General features: G+C 37.3%; 1 protein-coding gene across 3 annotated transcripts in view; it reads right to left on the bottom strand.

The window, feature by feature from the left end:
- Positions 1 to 807: 807 nt before the first annotated feature.
- lepr (leptin receptor) overlaps positions 808 to 19,507 on the bottom strand; it is a 38,246-nt gene continuing 19,546 nt past the window's right edge. For all 3 annotated transcript variants that reach the window (XM_055052045.1, XM_055052051.1, XM_055052061.1), the window contains 17 exons: positions 18,948 to 19,050; positions 18,338 to 18,516; positions 15,161 to 15,321; positions 14,946 to 15,087; positions 12,810 to 12,970; positions 12,572 to 12,671; positions 12,053 to 12,152; positions 11,344 to 11,558; positions 10,792 to 10,937; positions 9,960 to 10,113; positions 9,220 to 9,302; positions 8,648 to 8,861; positions 5,622 to 5,825; positions 5,451 to 5,534; positions 5,258 to 5,351; positions 4,858 to 4,933; positions 808 to 2,690 (listed from right to left, as the gene is read on the bottom strand). In XM_055052045.1, coding sequence (XP_054908020.1) covers positions 1,770 to 2,690; positions 4,858 to 4,933; positions 5,258 to 5,351; positions 5,451 to 5,534; positions 5,622 to 5,825; positions 8,648 to 8,861; positions 9,220 to 9,302; positions 9,960 to 10,113; positions 10,792 to 10,937; positions 11,344 to 11,558; positions 12,053 to 12,152; positions 12,572 to 12,671; positions 12,810 to 12,970; positions 14,946 to 15,087; positions 15,161 to 15,321; positions 18,338 to 18,516; positions 18,948 to 19,050 — 3,137 coding nt within the window. In that variant the 3' untranslated portion in view covers positions 808 to 1,769. The remainder of the gene's footprint in view (positions 2,691 to 4,857; positions 4,934 to 5,257; positions 5,352 to 5,450; positions 5,535 to 5,621; positions 5,826 to 8,647; positions 8,862 to 9,219; positions 9,303 to 9,959; positions 10,114 to 10,791; positions 10,938 to 11,343; positions 11,559 to 12,052; positions 12,153 to 12,571; positions 12,672 to 12,809; positions 12,971 to 14,945; positions 15,088 to 15,160; positions 15,322 to 18,337; positions 18,517 to 18,947; positions 19,051 to 19,507) is intronic.

Raw genomic sequence — 19,507 nt, 5'->3', positions numbered from 1 at the left:
AAGCGCCGTTCTCCCCTGACATCATTGAATCTTGACTGGTGATGCTTTTCTGCCCCCTTGTGGCTGAAAACTGCAAACGAAGACACGTTATCTGTTGTGGCTAATAGATTTTACATTTGGAAATCTTTGTTCCTGTTGCTCTTTTACAATTTTTGTGAATAAAAAATGATCAAATTTAAATTAATTGTTTCACTTCTTTTGTGTGATTTCTTTGTTCTAACTGCTGAGAAAAGTCTGAGAACGGCGTATAAATTACAGACATTGAATTTAATATTACTGCTAATATTGCTTTAAGTAAATCTGACATTCTTAGGGGCCTTTTGTGGGCATGTATTGGTTATAAAATTTGTAATCACTGAACACGTCTTGAACAGACACTGATGCCTTTGAGATATTTTTACTGACTGCAGCCACAAGGTGGCGGTACATTATTGCTGCTGGAAGAAACTTGCTGCAATAATAATTGTTTTGATAATTGTTCTGAACATGTTCAAAGCTCGTATACATTCTGCATTTTTTTGTGACAATTCTAACAAATTAATATGCAGATGAATATGTAATTTTAAGTCATTTCAAGTTTGAGTGAATTTTGGCTCAGCACTGTCAGGTGTTCGGGGTGAAATACTTTCTTTATTCAAGCAATGTGATGAAGTGATTGAGTATGTATTTATTCTCCGCTTGTCCCTGAAACATATTCATAATTTATTGCATCTCATTTCATAATTGTCCATAATGCATTAGTTTAAGATTGCAACTTAAAAAAAAAAATAGTTAATCTTAGTCTCTGCTGAACAAACCACTCAGATGCACAATACATTCTTTATTGTCACAATGAAAAATAGACAGAACATCTCCATAAAGAGTTACAGTGATTCAATTTTCTATATTTACAATATTTTCATATCCATCTTTAGATCAAAACATTCGTTTGTCTTTAACAAATTTCATTTCAACATTCAAGAAAAATGTTACATTGTTCACATATTTAAACCAAACCCCAAATACATTACGACACAAAATACACAAATAGTCAAATTTAGCAGGTGGTTCAGTCAATGAGGGGAATAAATGCATAAGCTGCCAATAACTGAACAAAAATGCCCACAAAAATGACCTGTAGTAACTCACATTTTCAAGATTTTGGATATTTTTCTCCTTTTCGGTGTCAAATGTGCTTTAAGGAAGCTGTAAGAGGCACAACATGGGATTTCTATGGCTCTGTCCAGCTCTCTCTGAAGCAAACTTTAAATTGAACAAAAAGGAAAAGAATAAGAAAAAAATTCAACACAGACTGTAAAAAGCTGCAGATCACTTTATTTCTGAACGTTATTAAATACACCCACTGTAAATTGTGTAACCAAATGTAAACCTCTTCTGTCTGAAACTTCTTCAATTTGCAAACAGTTTGCTAAACTTAAGATTTTTTTTTTAGAAAAACTTCTGTATCAGTCACCAATATTGATCAACTTTGATTTACAGACAGAGAAAAATCCTATTTAAACCTCAGTACAGAAGGAAATAGATGAAGAAATTCTTTTTTCCATGAGAAGTGTGCCATTATGGAATCTTTTATTGCACCACAAATATCAACTTTTTTTTGCTGTGTGCACTTTTTACAAAGTGCACATAGGATGAATGACTGGCTTTGGTAACAGGGTTCCTACTCATTTTTCACAGGTTGTTGCAGAGTAGAAACCCTGTGTTAAATGGAAAAGCACATCTCTCTTCACAACAATGGCACATGCTTTGATGAGAGCTAAGGTTTGCTGTTATGTGTGCGGGGTGTGATTTACGTCAGGCTTCCTATACTGAGGCATGTACAAAGAGGCAAAAGTACAAGTTGACACTTGCACCAGCGTCTTGGAATCCTTCGACTCATCTGGGTTGAGCAAAGGGTACAACTCTACAGAACAGTCCTCTCTGATCAAATGTGTGCTTTTCAGAAGCTCAGTTTGTGTCTCCTCCTCCTCCTTCTCCTCCTCCTCCTCCTCCTCCTCCTCCTCCTCCTCCTTCTCCTCCTCCTCATTTTCTTCATCCTCCGGTGGATGTCCGAGGTCGAGATAGTGCAAGGCCTTCTTTTGACCCACATCTATGTCGTCTTCTTGCTCTGATGCTTCAGAAAGCTCTTTTTCAGAGTTGTAGGAGTAGGATCTCCTTGGATCATCTGATTCTGTACCACGATAGCTGTCAACTTCCCACAGTCCACCAGGAAACGTTTCAGAGATATCTGAGTTGTTGGCTGAGAAGTTTCCCTCATCACTGTAGCTGCTCCTACTTCCCTCCTTGTAGTGGAGATGAAGAGGTGGATGATCTGGATTTGTATCAGTGTGCAGGACCTTGGAGTATGTGACCAAAGACTGGGCTGAGCTGTTCGTGGTTCCTGAACTCTGCTCCACCAAGGCATTGGCTGCCTGTAGCTTATTTAGGTGTGAAGTAGTTAAGGGATCTGGACTAGAGTCACCACCAAGGGCTGTTTCACACTGCAGCAACTGGCCAGTCCTTGGGTCCAAACAAGGCAGAAAGGAGTTAGTTGAAGCAGCAACAGAGCGTGGAGACAAGAGAGTTGGGGTTTGGACAAAGGCCTTTGTCAGAGTTTTATTCACAACAGTAACTTTAGAGATTTTCTCAGGGGTCAGCGGAGAGGCTTGAAGACCCTCTGGAGGTCGGAACAGGTACTCAAAGCCGTCCGTCTGTAGAAATAAGTGCACTTTAGTAAGAGAAAGATATTTTATTTTGCATAGCTAAACTTGTTTGAGATATAAACAGTATTACAACAACTCAAGTAAAACACAGGGTTAAAATCCAGGCCACTCAGGTGTGGTAGATTAGCTTCAGTATTTTCTCTCACACTCTTCTCCCTAATGATATAAACAGTTGTATTTAAACCTGTACACACATAAAGACATGCAATAAAAACAAAAAAATGTTTATTTCTCTCTCTCGTTCTCACTCACAATTATGGTGAAGAAGCATGTTTCATAAAGATAAGTCATTTGAATTGTGACAAGAACGTTGTTAGTGTGGGATGTCTGCTGTGGTGTCACCGGGTGAGCAGGATGGTGAGTGTGTTTCTAAACTGAACCTTTCAAAGAATGGATCAGTCTGTCCAGACTTCTATCAGTTTCTTCTTCACCCATGTCCACACATTTTGTATATTGCTCTGCTGGAAATGCTCCTCCATGCTTGCCGTCTCATATGTTCATTATGAGTTGCTTTTCAATGCTCTTCAATGATTCCACATCTCCCTCTCTTGGTAAGCATTTCCTTTGGGTCACTGGTGACCCAAGGTTTGTCATTGAGAAAGCATCTCTCTGTTTAGCCATGTGTTATGGAGTTTTATGTCAAATAGGGCAAGGAGAATTGAATCCTTTTGTCTTTGAGAGGTTTATTAAATCTTGTTATAACAAGGAGTGTTTTTCTGAGCTCTGGCTGCTCGCAGGCAGACACAAAATTTATACTCTGCTTTTGAAACCACTCATCATTTTCCCACTCCTTAAGATGACCTCAACATACTAACAGCTGAAGCAAAGGCTCCAAGTTACACCACTTTGGTAATGTCTAACAGACACACTCTGTTCTATTGTACCTATTAATTAACTTTTAAGTGCATATAAGAAACTGCAAAGTTAAATGTTCCATTACTGTAGGGATTGCATTGTCCACAGAGAAGTTTACAAGTACATCCAGTCTTAGCATTGGCTCCATGTGGCTGGCAGAATGCATCCTAGTTTGTGGCATCAAAATAACCAAGCAGAGATTCGTCAACTTCCTGTGATCATCTTTTCATGGGAAGTGAAAAAAATGATAAAAATCTAAATGAGAGGTTTATACATCAAGCATAGAAACACAAGTTTAAGGAATGCTTTAACAATGTTCAAAAAGCAAATTCATTTAGTTTTCCCTAGTAGAGCAGTTGACAAAGTGCCAACAGAGAGCAAGCAATGGTTTAAATCTTCAGATATTGCTACCGCTCTCAAAAGCAAGACAGAAAGCTGTTGGGAGATGGAGGTATGGTCATCAAACATCCATTACTGCTTTCCTGATACTTTGTCTGTCTAAACCTTTAAGATGTCAAAAAGTATCCCCCTGTTATAAACAGTACCTCTTGATATGGTAATGAATCAGAACAACTGCCTAAAAATAAAAAAGTAACCGCAAAAATTATTTCTGCTGGACACCAAAAAAACAAACACACACACACACACACACACACAAAAAAAATCGTCATTCATAGCAGCTGCGTCAGCTACAGGAATGAAGAAACTAAGAAATATACTGCAAGGAATGTGGCAGAGCCGCTCACCTTGTGCAACTTATTCTAAATCATCATAAAACTGATATTAATGATAACAGTGATGATAATGATATAATTTAAAAGTGTTTTTATCTTTATAAGCCACTTATCATCAAGTGTACAAAAGGCTGTGATTTTTACAGGGGTTCAGTCCAAATCCAAGCAGATCCAAGCAGATCCAAGCACATCTCCTTTGGAAAGCCAGCTGCTGCTGCTGGCTATCCAAAGGAGTCTGTGTTTGGTGACCTTTTCAGAGGAGCTGGAAGCAGAATGATTGACCAGAATTGGATTAAGCCATGTCTTAATTATAGAAATATGCTGACCCTTACACAGGATTAAATGGCTAATCTTGAAAGTGGGAATGGATTCATCATTTGGCAGTAGTTGTCATGTTTATATAGCAATTGTTCTGATGATTTAACTTGATCTAAACATCTAAAATATGCACAAATTAAATCTTATTCAGCTATTTTGTTTGTTTTTTTTAGAATTCTTTATAATCACTTCAAATCTTTGTAGAATCTGGTAAGCAAGAAATTTAATTTCTCCGATGGTTCCTTTACCGTTTTAAAATCTAGTCCTTTGGCCCATGAGCACTTGTTCGGGTTTGGAACATCTTTCCACACAATTTTTTTCATCCTGCAAACACAAAAAACAAACATTTAGGTGGATTCCAGCAATCGACTTCTTCTCCATTTCACTCACATGTCTGACTCCTTCTCCTCAGATCAGGAAACATCAAATGTAATTACACCCCTTAACCTCTTAAATGTCACGCTTCTAAATTTTCCTAAACAGTCTGTCGGGAACTTCAATTAGTCCACACAGCACAGATTAACATCATTTATCATTTCTTACAGGTGACTGCCAGAGAGATAGATTCTGTTTACACTGATCTGCAATTAACACCCACATCCGAACATAAATGTTTTTAGAGATCGTTATTACTAAACAAGCTCTTACTGGTTTTGGGAGAGAACCAGGGTGACAAACACAGCAATGCAAAGGAGGGAGATGAACATCAACATCCTGTAAGCTGGAGGATTTCCTGTCTTAACTGTAACAAAGTGAAAATTCACATCAGTTACCAAACAATGCAATTTCCATGCAGGCATTTGATTGCATTAATTGCCATAAGTGGAAACAAAGAATATACCTATTGCAACAACTGGTTCTCCTTCTCCATCAGCATACACAGGGTATAAATGGAAGGCATACTCCTCTGAGCTAAAGAAATCTCCTTTAAATTAAACATTAAAACAGCAGATTGATTACAGGCCAGTTAGCAAAGAGAGACTACTGTCACAGATTTCACACAATGGGCTACCTCGTAACTGGGTAGGAGGTTCGGTGTAGGACAGTTTGGCCCACGTTTTTCCACTTGAACCAAAGTCTTCAAAGTCCTGCTGCTTCCTTGGGAACCACTGAACCACCATGAAGAGAGGGACAGAGCTGATATGCAACAGGCTCCAGGACAGAGATACACAAGTGTTGTTTATAACCAAAACGTGGAATGAATGCACACAGCGGCCTGCAGTAGAAGAGGGAAACAAAGAGTTCATATGTCACTCGTGGTCACATTCAACAAGGTAAGGGGAGCTTCAGATATTTTAAACTTGATATTTTACCATGTCAAGTTTATCACTTGATATGTTAACTTGCGTCAATGAATAACAATCCCTCTGTGATTGTCATTCATAAGGGCAGCTCAATATCAGAAAAAAATATTTGCTTTACTATTATTGGAAACTGAAAGAACTATATAAATTATGATTTCTAATTTTTTTCTGACAATTTTCTTTCACAATAATCCCACCATTTTTCATGAGCTTTGACATCTCAGCCACTAAAGATATACATCAGGTGTGAGCATTAATGGCTGTTAGAATCCATCTGACTTGTCAATATTATTGATGTGCAGAGCATGAATGCCTGACATTATCTTTGTAATTGCAATATTGCACAGAGTGAAATTTAGAAGACGATTGTGATATTGTCCAGATCTATTATTTATGGTATTGATTTACTTAACCATCTTCCCAGGAGTTTAGAATCTAAGCTCTGTAGCGTTTTTTAGTCTACCACTAGTGTTTTATCACTTTCAAGTCCAAAACTGCATTTTTTTGTCTTTACGTTTCTGCTTTTAGCCCAGTCCTCCGCTCATTATTTTTAATTGCTTCCTGTTTTTCTATCCATCCATCCATCCATTTTCTGAGCACCCTTCTCCCTAATAGGGTCGGAAGGTGCTGGTGCCAATCTCCAGCTGTGTTCCGGGCGAGAGGCGGGGTACACCCTGGACAGGTCGCCAGTCTGTCGCAGGGCGCTTCCTGTTTTTATCTCATGTAAAGCTTTATCGCTTGGCTTTTTGTGAGAAAAGTGCTATATGAATAAAGGCACATTGGTTTATCAGACAAACAAGGAACATGTGTTCTTTTGCACCTGTTGCTAATGGACTTATTTGTAACAGTGTTTTCGATAATTTTGTCACTGTCCATTTTCAGGGAAAATGAAAAATCCTTTCTATGCAACAAGCACTTACTACCATTCATCATGGAGGCAACCGACACAGAGGACTCTTATTAAACATGCACCCTGCTACTTTACCTCTGTAATATTACCTGACATCACTAATGCTATTAGCCGCTAGGCATCAATAAAGGCTTATGAATGGGATCCGTACAGGTAAATATTTTGATGTTGTTTTTGTTGTGTTAGTACATTTTTTTCTGCTATGTACTTTACAGATAGGAGTGATGAACACACGGTATAGAGAAAAATAGACAAACATATTTGTTAATGTCACAGGATTTTCATCATAAATGAAATCCCATTCTTTTTAACATTATCTCGAAATGTTCAGGTCGACCATGTTACTCATAAGATCATTTCAAAACCACAGAACATGTTTTTTTCCAGTAAATATCCATGTTTCAACTTATGCCTGTTAGCTCTGAATGGGACTAAATGTAACTGCACACATCATTTCTTCTCATGATATAAAGAATAAAATATGGTATAAGTGAAATCTTTAAATTCTGGTTTTCATGAAACATTTTTGAATCTTTCCTCTTTTACGCAAATGTCGACGGTCAAACAGCAGTAAAACAAGGACCATTATGTCCATCTACATCTTCTTGTTTGTCTGTGATCCAGCATGCTCACTAAAAGTTCAGACCAATTATGGTGTTCAAAGCAAAGCTCTCGTAGTCTCAAAAGCAGGAGAACTATCTCATCCAAACTCTTCTCACATACGAGTAACAGGAACCGCAAGAAAACATGTTGCATATCAGAATTATCAACAAGTCACATCACAACAGAGAGGAAGAAAGATAGCATTAGCTTTCCGCCTGTATAAGCAAATCCTTCTGCAAAGATCCTCAGTCACAGCAAGATGTGCATTCACAGACAACCTCAGGTAAATGTGTCCAGTCTGAATTTCTTTAAAATACATGGGAAAGTTACATACTTTAGCTGAAGCAAAGTTAGAAGATTTTAGAATTTTAACTTCAAAGTACATGTTTTTAAAAGACTTTTTTTAGTTTCATAAAACAAGAGCTACTGTGTATTTTTTAGCATAACATTGGGGAATGAAAACTTCAACAGCTTTAAAAAAAACCCCAACAAAACATTAAATTAGAAATGTTCTCTGTAAATTATATTTTTGTCCATTAAACTTTTGAAATTGTTTGTACTCACCCCATAAAATATTTTTTGGATGACACAATGTGTTTAGAATTCAGAAGAATTAAAATCAACACAGGACATTTTGGATTACATGAATAAATAGAACAGCTGACACAAACATTTATGATCAAGTTTGATCTGAATCATCAGATTTAACATAAAGCTCAAAGGATCCAAATTATCCTCCTTGCAGAACTGAAAATCCAAAACCCATATCTGTATGTAACATACATTTATCCAAAGGTGCTTTTAGATAAATGTATTTGTGACACATTCACATCATTCAATTGTGCAAATCAAACGAGTTTTGTGTTCACCGGCACGGACTCAGACAAAAAAGTCTTTTTTCACACCACATCCTTTCAAGGTTAAACTAACCTTAAAATGTTTAGCTATTCATAAACTACAGAAGAACATGACACCCAGCCATTATGTAAATTATTTTCAACAGCCTTACTGGAAATGCAATCAACATGATCATCTGATATGATTTCATCTAAAAACAAAATTAGAATTTGTATTGTTCCCGTAATTCCAGTGAAACAATGACTACATATTTCTCAGGAACAGATCCACATCACAACAGTTCAACCTCTCATTGTTGTATACTAAGTAGATTACATTCCCTCAGGGATTGCTGAGATGTCCTGTTAATTCCTTTTTTCTTACGTTTATGTTGTTTCTCCAGCGTCATGTTGACGTTGTTGACAGAGCTCCCCAGAATATTGTAGGCTTCCACAGACACGATGTGGAGCTCCTGATTCCACTCAAAGCTGTAGGAGGACACCATATCGATCTGCCTCCTCAGCACAGATCCATTCGAGGCCTGGTGCTGGACAATAAATCCATCCACACAGTAGGTATTCCAATTTGCTGAGAAAGACTGGAAAACAAAGGAAAGGATTCATTCTGCTGGTGACTATTACACTCTAATCAATATTTTTAATTAGAAGCTCACACATCTGAGGTCTCCAACCTTCTGACCTTGTCAATGATTATCAATACTTTTATAGGCAAAACTATGTGCAGAAACATTCTCCAATCCTACAGTCATAAAATCAACAATTGAGGCTTTTGTTGGCCTAAAGCAGGGGTGTCAAACTCCAGTCCTAAAGGGACTTAATTTACCCCCAAATATTGCTCAGATCTCTTCTGGTCTAGTCTTAAGCCAGTATTGTGTACCATCTTGCCTCATGACATTGGAATGTAGGTTTACATCCCAATCCATATGCTTTGTTTACCTCAAACAGCAGAGTGATGTTAGACTGGTTTCTGTATGGGTCATCTTGACGTATTCTCCAGAAATCAGGCCCACGTTCAGGAGCTGAGGAAGAAATGCATCAGTCTAACATGAGACACCTTTTACTTTAGATGCACCAAGAAATTAGACTGGAATTGGACTTGTCTAGTTACTGGTGAGCTTTTGCTCTTGATGAGCCTTGATTGAGTGGCTGGAAACAACATTTGTGAGCCTGTGTATGAACTTTGCCTATCCACTGTCACAGCTTTCCGACTGTGAATGTAATTGTGGAGTTTTTAAGTGTCTGACTTCCACAGAGTAGGAACACACAAATTGTGTTGAGGCTGAGTTACACCTTACTCTTAGAAACAATTCAACATTTTATTTTTTGCCACACTGTTATTTCCAGTTGGACAAAAAAAGTGAAGAAAAATGTTACAGAGCTATAATTAGGCTTTGAAAATGAGTAAATTGGAAATACCGTAGTTTCTGGAGGACTTTACTGTGTTTGTAGATTTTTACTGAAAGAGAGATTTTCTGTTTTTCCAGAAAATAAAGATACTCTTGCTGCTTCTTAGAGAATCACCTAAAGTGGCAAGAGCAGACCAGATATTTGATAGCAGTTTTTGTTTCTTTTTGTTTTTGATTCCTTTGCTTGTGCTGCTTAATTTGAATCTTGTTTTATCTTCAAATGCTATTATATTAAAATGGAAACTGAGTTCATCAGTGAATCGGGTTTACCTCTGCTGTTTTGAGCGGTGGAGTGGACAGACTCACTCCATTCACTCCAGTATCCGATCCCACTGGAGTACATGCAGCGTACTTGAACTACGTAGATCTGGCACATGTCAGGTACCTCAACCTCGGCCCAGGAAACCCACAAAGGTTTCTCGAACTGCAGAGATTTATATAAATATATATTTTTTATGGGGGAAAACCAGAAACATTTCTAACAACTGGAAAAGGTGCTTGCTCATTGATTCAATTTATAGCAATTAAATAGGTCATACAAATCAGTACCAACAGGATTTTTGTACATTCCCGCAAAGATACATCATGTTTTCTGGACTATAAGCCTGCGGACTGACTACTGGTCAAACAAAACGTAATTGCTTTAGCTGCTCTGGTCTTAGGAATGAAATTTTCAATTGAAAGTCATCATCTGGTTCTTCTGTGCACGTACTCCTTCTGTTTCCCAAAGGTATGAGAGGAAATGAGTGTAAATCAGGAAGAGAACACAATTCATGGCATGAGTCCAATTTCCAGGAAGAATTTTCAACACTTAACTGGAAAGAGGTTTCATCAAAATGATTGTGACAAATAACTGAAGAAACTGAAATTTGATGAAATGTAGGGATTATTTAATACATTTGTTTTTTTTTTTCAACTTTAAAACTATTGGTTGGATCTAAAATTTGCTTCCACAGCAAAAAATTGGTAACAAGATTTTTCCAATCAGGTTTCTCTAACCATATTTGTAGTTAATAAGTATACATTTTTAAGAACTGTAAACAAGACACCATATCAAATATTATGCAAAGGTTTTGTTGGTGAAAGAGTGTGAAAAGCTCACCTTCCATTTCTCTAAAACACCGAGTAAGTAGTACCGAAGCTGACACTGCAGGCCTTCGACCGGCAGAGAAGGCGGTTTCCAAGTTACCCTCAGGATCCCACTGCTCCGGCTCACTGCCGTCACATCAGTGGGAGGGTAAGGTTTTACTGCAGATCGAGTGGGAAGAAGCACAGATACTCTATCTCGTAAAACTGAAAAAAATCATAAATTTATATTGTAGGATAAGCAGAACAAAGTATCAAATAAAACCGAAGTGAAAATGTAAAACCATTAGCTATTTATGCTCATTTTACAATAGATATTTTATAGCTCAAACATAGGTGTTTTCATTCATATTTGTCATGTTTGGCAATTTGTTGACTCGAGCAAATTGCTGTCATAGCTTTTAGTGTTTTATCATTCCACATATTTCAAAAGAATTCAACTGAGAACATTTTGTTTTAAAAATACAACAAAAATTTTGTGATGATATAAAATTATTTCAAACTCACAACTTTAAAATGATACTAAATAGACCTTTACAAAATACAGATTTCAACACCTCTTCCTTACCGTGATTTATGGGTGACACATAGACAGGTTTGCACCTGATGAGACCTAGGCGGGTATGCAATTCAAGCCACAGTTTGTAGCAATTCATCTTCAGAGGGTGGAAAGTGCAGACTTTCTCTGTAGATTTGACTGGCATGCATTCATGCCCCATCTCACCAACGTCCTCGCCACTTCTCACCCTTTCCTCCATCTCGTCACATGACATCTCAGCACTCCTATGCCATAAACAAAGACACACAATAGAAGCTTTATTTTATGCAGCGTAGTGGTCTGATTTTGTTTATAAGAAACTTTATTAGTACAAGAGCAGCAAGATGACATCAGTGTGTTGCGCCAGAGGTTTGACTGTTAGTTGTGCTAAGAAGCTAACTGTGCCATGATCAAAGGATTGTAATTTGACAGACTAAAAGCCTCTCGTTTGTCATGAGGTAAATTGTCATTGGTGAAATGTTAAAGGTTCAATTTTATGCTTAAATTTTTGTTGGACATTTTAAAGTAAAAAAAAAATAAAATAAAATATTTGCATGGGACAAAGATTCTGTGCTATAAATTCTGTGTCTAAAAAAAGTCTGATTCCAATGAGACTATTTATTCCACATGTGGTGATGGATCAACAACCCGGGCACCAAACAGATTAGGATCATCTCTGCCACTTGTAAAAACAAAGGTCACTGCAAAGAACATGGAGTGTTTTAAAATGCATCCGTACTTGGACCGCAATTTGACTATTTCCCACTCTTTATTCTCCCATCTGCAGGTCATAGTGTCAATGTCACCATTGGTTACACAGGTGATGTTGATGAATCCTCCTGAAACACACAACACAACAGCATATTAAATCACAGACAAATATGCTGCAATTAGATTAATTTGATTGTCCAACTACCAAATGTTTTCCTCAAACTTCTGCAGATCACTGCCTTCTAGTAACAGGTTATTAGTAGTGTCCAAAGTCAGTCCTTAAGGGCCTCTGTCCTACATGTTTCACTTTTTTCTTTGGTTAAACATCTGAATCAAATGATGTTTCATTAGCAGACCTCTGTGAACTTTATCACATGATGAGAAGGTATTGGAACCATTTAAGTCAGGTGTACTGCAGCAGAGACACATTTAAAGATGGCAGGATATTAACCCTAAATTTCTGAAGACTGGAACAGGACATTCTTGATTTATGATAGAATAAGTCAATATAATTCAGTTGACTTTTTATTGCTGTAACAAAACTCACCTTCCACATAGATCTTGCTATAAGGAATATTCCACTCCTGTGTGCAGGTCAGTAGGTCATACAACCCAGTTTCTGAAGCTGTGAATGTGATCTGGCTGACCTATGTTAGATTTAAAATATGTAAAACAATACATGTCCAGAAAGATACATGTCATGTTCAGACTGTGTTGTTTAAATAGTAAAAAACAGATGAATAATCCAAACTTTAAAGCATTTGATACAGAGTGCTTTTTCTTACCCGCTGGTTGACAGGATGATACAAACTGGGATCAAGTGGCACCATTCGGTTGAGGGACCACATGGCCATACTTGCGTTGGCGCTCTGGCCGTTTAGCACACAATAAACTGTTACATTATCACCGGCTCGCGCCACTACCTTTTGAGGAATATAGCTCACATCTGCACACAGGGAAAAAATTAAAATATACATATTTTAAGTTTTTTATACATGTAATTTTTCCCTGAAAATGTGAACTAATACAAGATGCAATAAGCTGTTACACATTTTACATGTCAAGAAAAGAAAATTCTGAATTTCTATGTTTGTTTATTATGCATGCATCTAAATTCACAGTGGATTTATAGATTTCAACAGGATTATGGCAAGTACGAAGTCTACAAAAGCCACAGTTGTCAAGACATGGAAGGATTAATTGATGAATTCAAGAACTAAGAAGATTAGAGAACTTTTTAAAAAAAGGTTTTATTGGCTCTAGTGGCTTTTATTTAATAGTGAATTGACAGGAAAGTGTGTAATAAGAGAAGGGGGAAGACATGCGGCAAAGGTCAGCAGGCCGGGAATCGAACCTGCGACAGCCGTGTCAAGGACTAACACTTAGTCCTTGAGTGCTTAGTACTGGCCTTATGTGGGTTGTTCTTAAGCCCAGTGCCACCACAGCACCCCAGAGAACTTTTGACAAATATCAGGACACTATAAGAAAGGCAAATGGGTCGAATCAACTCCAAATGAATGTGATTCAGTTACATCCAGTTGATAAGAAAAGAGTTTAATTCGCTCATATCTCCTGTCGGTTTGTGGTTCTAGTGGGAATAAACCAAGTTTCTCCAGTCATTTTAGTGAGGATGAACAGAGTTTGGGGAGGACTTACTGACATACGATCCCAGACTAGTTTTTTAAAACACTTCATCTCTGATTTGTGGTTATTGAATCCAGAAATGTTTAGTGTCTTAGGTAAGGGATCGCTGTGGGATTTCAGGCAGAAAGGAGCAGCAGCCAGAGCAAGTAAGTGAAGACTCTAAAGACAAATCTAATGTTCCTCTATAGGGAGGGCCCTGTTGCTGTGGGTTGTTCGATGCTGAGTAGCCTTCGTTAGCCTTTCCTCAGAAAACGTTCAAGAAGATGTTCAGCTCTTTCCATGAAGCCAGGCTGCAGCTGCTAGGTTGACCACGTAATTGGTGAAGTACTGGATTCTTTGCCACACCTGCCTGTGGTTGTTGTTCTTTAGGCAACGGATGCCAATCTGTCAGCACATTGTTACCTTCTGTTTTGTTTTGCTTTGCTTTGTACTGACAGGGACTTACGATTGAAACACCTGTTGTTTGTGTTGATGTCTTTAAGTTTTGTCAAACACTTAAAGCCACTCATGTTTGAGCCGAGTGACAGTAAACATAAAATGATGACGAAAAGCATAGCAACTCAATATGGGGTGCATAGAGTTCTGTTTCTACATGAAACATGTTCATTTAGGCCACTAAAGCACAAGGCAGCAGTTTTCCTCTAGTAAAACATATACTGGTATTTTTTATGTTTTTGCCTCTTGAGCCATTGAGTTAAACAACGGCACAATTTTACCTGCTGTCTTCATTTGCAGTAATTCAACTGATTGCACAACATCAACCAGGTATGTGCACCAAAACATTAATGTAACATTAAAGAAAATGCCAAGATAAATCTATTATATATGGTGTAGCGTGCATGACACTGTGAAATGCTTCTGAATGATCTGAATCCTTCTTAAAATGCTCCAGGTAATAAGCAATAGTTCAGAAAGTACATAATAAATGATGACATAAGGGTTAATTGATGCATTTTGACTGCTTTACATGGACATCAACATCCCCAGAGACTTCTGGAGCCAATCAAATATTTTTTTAGTTTTAAAAAGCAAGTTCAAGTCACACCAAAAGCCCTTGGTCTCTTGCCTTTGCCTAAGGGTTCTTTCTTTAAATGCCAAAAACAAAATCGGAAACAAAGTGCAGGCATTTCAGATCCCAACAGTCAGAATCACTAGTTTTGGTTCCAACATAACTCAAAAAGTTCAAGGGGTATGAATGAAAAAAAATTATAAAAAATATTTTCAAATGAAACTAATCTACAGAAAAAAAAAAAAAAAAAAAAACTAGCAGTCCTCACTGTTCAGGTAGATATGGTAGGGGTCGCTCCAGTCGCTCCACAATAGAGGCTGAGTTTGAGTGGTGCAGCGGACCTGGATGGTGTACTTCAGTAAGGGTTTCAAATCCAGTGAAACTTTGGGCTTTTCAAGTGCAGACACCACCTGGAAAAAAGTAGACAGGATGATCACAGACATCCATCCAAGTGAAACTAGATTTCAGCAAACGACTACCCACCTGCCAGTTTTTGTGGGTGTTCTTGTTGGTATTTTCGTGGGAATATCGGATTTCATAGGCAGGTAAATTATCACTGACGTCTAATGGCTCTTTCCACCTGAGAATGAGATCTCCCTCCACAGTCTGAATATGGGACAGGTTGAATGGGGGACTTGGTTTCACTGTAAAATAAATAAATAAAAAAGTTTATAAAGAACACAATGTTGAAAAATCTATGAAAGAGTATCAGTACAAAGATGTCATAATTGTTTCCAAATTACAATTATAGTTATATTGGACAATATAGTAAAAAGCACAAGAGCATTCAATTTTCTTTTAAGATTTGAAAAGTAGAATAAAGCATAAAAACACTGAATAATCTCTACTAATTACAGGTGTTTATGATTGCTCATGCTCAGTGAAAAACATCTTATTTGTAGTAAAAGCGGTCTTTGGAAAATAACGACCGTACATTTTTTACATTCTGTAAAAAATGTACTTTTATATAAATTTTAAGTAATCTAGGTTACATTTAATTATGTTTGGCTAAAAGATGATTTCTGAAAATGTACATAAAAAGCAAAAGTCAGAAGACTAGAAAACAATAATGGTGGAGAAATGCACAAATATGTTTTATGCAAGGCTTCATGAAATTTGAATAAATTCAAATCTATTCCAGAATATTGATGTACAGTTATGTAGGGCTAGATAAAAAGCCCAACTACTGCTGTTTCGCAATCCAAACATAAATGCTGGCAGTATCCTATATCCCTGTACTAACAAGAAAGACTTGCTATTATCTTTTAGTATTAAGAATCAGTGCACATACGCTAAACACCTGAATATTTGAATAAACAAAATAACGAGGCCAAGTAATTCAGCTTCACATTATTCAAAGGTTAGGATTTAATTTAGAGAACAACAAGTGCCTCGTATTTCCACACTCACAGTTCTGCGTACACTGACTTAATAAATAAATAAAAATCCCATTGTCACACAGAGCAGACGTGCACAGCATCAAAAATATTCAAATAGAAAAACCATTACTGAATACTCCATTGACAATATCAATTACATTTAAATCAACATATTCCAGACACTTTGCTAGTAAATACATACAAATCCATAAACACATATAATCCTATTCAAAACCAGAACTATTTCTCACTGTATATATTTGCTGCTTAGATAAACTAGCATAAAAAAACTATTTCACTTCCACTTGTTTTTTCCCATTTTTTAAATACATTTTTAGTTGATTATAAAGGATAGTTGTCACATTCATGGTGGAAAATGTTTCACATCACAAACATCTAGCAATAAATGGTTGCTAGGTGTTTACACATTTGAGACTCACTGGATATTGACATGGACATTGAGCTGAACACATAACTAGTGTGTCTTCTCCAGACAACTCAAACATTCGTAATGGGAAAGCCTTTTTCACCCAACAGGTTCATTTTTACATGCAATCTTAGTCGATGCAGTGTTACTGCCTTCTCAAATGCAGCTTAATTCAGCTCTACATGAGACCTTTTAAACATTACTTTGTTTCTCATGTTCTAAAAATCCTAATTTTTCAGAATCTGCATGCTGTGTGCCAGACAGCAGTTGTTTGTCTCATTTATTCTGTTGTAGTAATAGCTAATTCAACAGGGTTTTCATAAGGCACAGGAGGATGAATATCACTCACCCATAGGCCTAAGCTAAGCATTTGTTTCCATGACATTACATATATATTTAAAAGGCATGAGGGGTTTTCAGAGGGCATGTTGATGAAAACAAAATGTGTTTTGTTTCCTGATTTTCTGCACTTTAATTAAGTGATATTTTTTACAAAACTGAAGAAAAGTATTGTCACGGAAAGGAAACAGAAGTAGTCAAAGATCACAGAGGCACTAAGACTTGCTGCTTTAATCAGTGGTATGTCAGGCTTAACAAAAGTGTACAATTTTGGTTCATCTATCCTAAAACCAACCACCTGAAGAGGGTGAATTTTGTACTTGTACTATCTAAAAAATGCTTTAATATGCAGCAAACCAGTGGATATATTTTCTGATAATAATTGAAGCTGACTGCTTGAACAAACAGTGCATGTTAAGTCTTTGTTTATCACTGTGTAGATCTCACTGCTTCACTGTGGCCATGCACTTGAAAATGCCCAAGGCTATCACCAGGCAGCTCTAAGCTGTATTCCATTCACGCCTGCAACTTTATATGTCCTGATTCAGTGCTTATAGGGTGAATGGTCCAGAAGAAAAAACATCAGCAGTCCAAACACAGAAGGTTTAAGCTCAGAACATAACCTCGAAGCTCTTGACCTTTGAAAAAGGATCATTGATGGGAACTTCCCGCTTTTATCCTTCACAGTAATGAACATAAAGAAACATGGTTGTACATTCAAAATAGCAAAAATGAGCTTTAGTTTTTAAGTACGCTGCTGCTTCAAGGCACGATTTCTCAACTCATCCATTATACAAAGAGAGTCTATTCAGTATATCAACCCCTTCAGATAAAATAAGTCCCATGAAAATCTAAAACTATTTACCAATTGGTAAAATGATTCAAATTTTGCGATTGTGAGGTTAGACAAACACACAAGCACCATGCAGCTCCCCTTGATTAAAACTATTATGTATGATGTATGGCTAAGTGGTAAAGAGATAATACGCAGAATTCACATTCTTAGATCACCGAGGCTTTTTATCATCTTCTGAGGTCCCTGAAACTTTCCTGTGAATAACACTGATTATTCCTTCTTCAAATGGAATAACTTAAGCCTGATTCATGTCTTTTTTGCTCACTTGCAGTCGATGTGCTCGAAGCAAGAAAAAATAGCTGGGGCTCATTTCAGTGCTCATGACCTAAGGGGGTCCAAAGCTGGGTAAGTGATTCTGTATGTGTGCGTGGGGATCAGGGGATGTCCCCCTGTGACCTGATCAAAAAGACAAACTGCTGAAGCCCAAAGTGCCAAAGAAGTCCATTCCTTGATGAGTTGGTGCTATTCTGGCAGCAAAACAGTGGACTGTTGAAATATTAAGCTAGGAGTCATAATGTTTACCTTATTGGTGTGGTTTATTGACTCAAAAAATAAAACTTATCCCATTCACTGACTATAAAGCGGTATTAGTTAAATAACATTTATCTGTCAAACAAATGATACAACACACTTTTTGTTTATTTGTTTTTCTTTCTTACCAGATCTGGGAGAAATCCTCAGCAAAACCGGTGGAACCAAAACATTGGAGACATTGACCGTTAGCCGAACGGCAAAGATTCTTGTTGAATTGAGATGAATGGAGCACATGAGTGAATCCTCTGCATCACACACAACCTGATGTTCAGACGCATGGTAATCTGTGACGTTTTCCGCAGAGCTGGAGGGAGGAGCAAATTTTATGATGAGGACTTTGATCAAAGATGTTGAAGATGTTACAAACTAAATGTTCTCGTAAGTCTCACAGGTGGCAAACAAAATAAAAGTTAACTTTGATAGGAACATTTCCAAATCATGTGACAAAAAAAGTGGCTGTGAGTAATTTCAAATGTTTTGAAAATAAATAAAAAATATATAAAATAGCACTCTTAGGAGGTGTGCATCATATTCCACGCTGTATGAGGTTGGTTAACTGTGCAGTGATTTAGTTTCTTTGTTCACGCCACTATAGCAGCCTGAAACCAGTGTTATGCCTCACATCTTCCCCATCACTGACCAAAGTAAACAACTCTGAGCAGTCAGGAAACACTCAACCACAAACAAGTACATATTCAGGCACTCTCCAAAACCAGAACACAAGTTTATACTTACATCTGCTGGAGGCTGATGTAAGATGACAGGCCACCGGACTTAAGATCACAAGTTAAATTTGACCACGATTCATCAAATCTGCACTGTATGTCCAAACAGGTGCCTGACAAGAAAACACATTTGCAGATTACCGCTTTGTGACCTGCAGCTGAAGAATTTTTTTTAAAAATCAGCAAACATGTTGAAATCTGAGAAGAAATGAGAAGCTACTCAAAGTACCAGTTGAGGTTAAATAACTTGTTTCCAGCTGAATGATAATTGCAGATTCAGCAAATATCCAAGAGGAGGCTCAGTCAGGTGGTGACTCAATACTATGATGTTTTGACTGATTTTAAGGCGTAAGTCACTTTTATATAACAACAAACTGTACATAGTAATCTTATCCTGATAAAAATGGGTGTATTTGTCCAATTTGCAATACATCTAAAATTTTGATAGAAGTATGAAAGTAAGTACAAGTCTTACATTTAGTGCAGTTGGGCCACTGACATTGTAACTAAGACAAAGTCAACTTCTTTGGATGAAGTGCTGAAAAGCAAAGAGATGTCGAGACATGCTGG

Source organism: Poeciliopsis prolifica, unplaced genomic scaffold (assembly GCF_027474105.1).
Source record: "Poeciliopsis prolifica strain line A6 unplaced genomic scaffold, Auburn_PproV2 SCAFFOLD002, whole genome shotgun sequence".
Lineage (NCBI taxonomy): Eukaryota > Metazoa > Chordata > Actinopteri > Cyprinodontiformes > Poeciliidae > Poeciliopsis > Poeciliopsis prolifica.
This window is presented reverse-complemented; position numbering and strand designations above follow the sequence as displayed.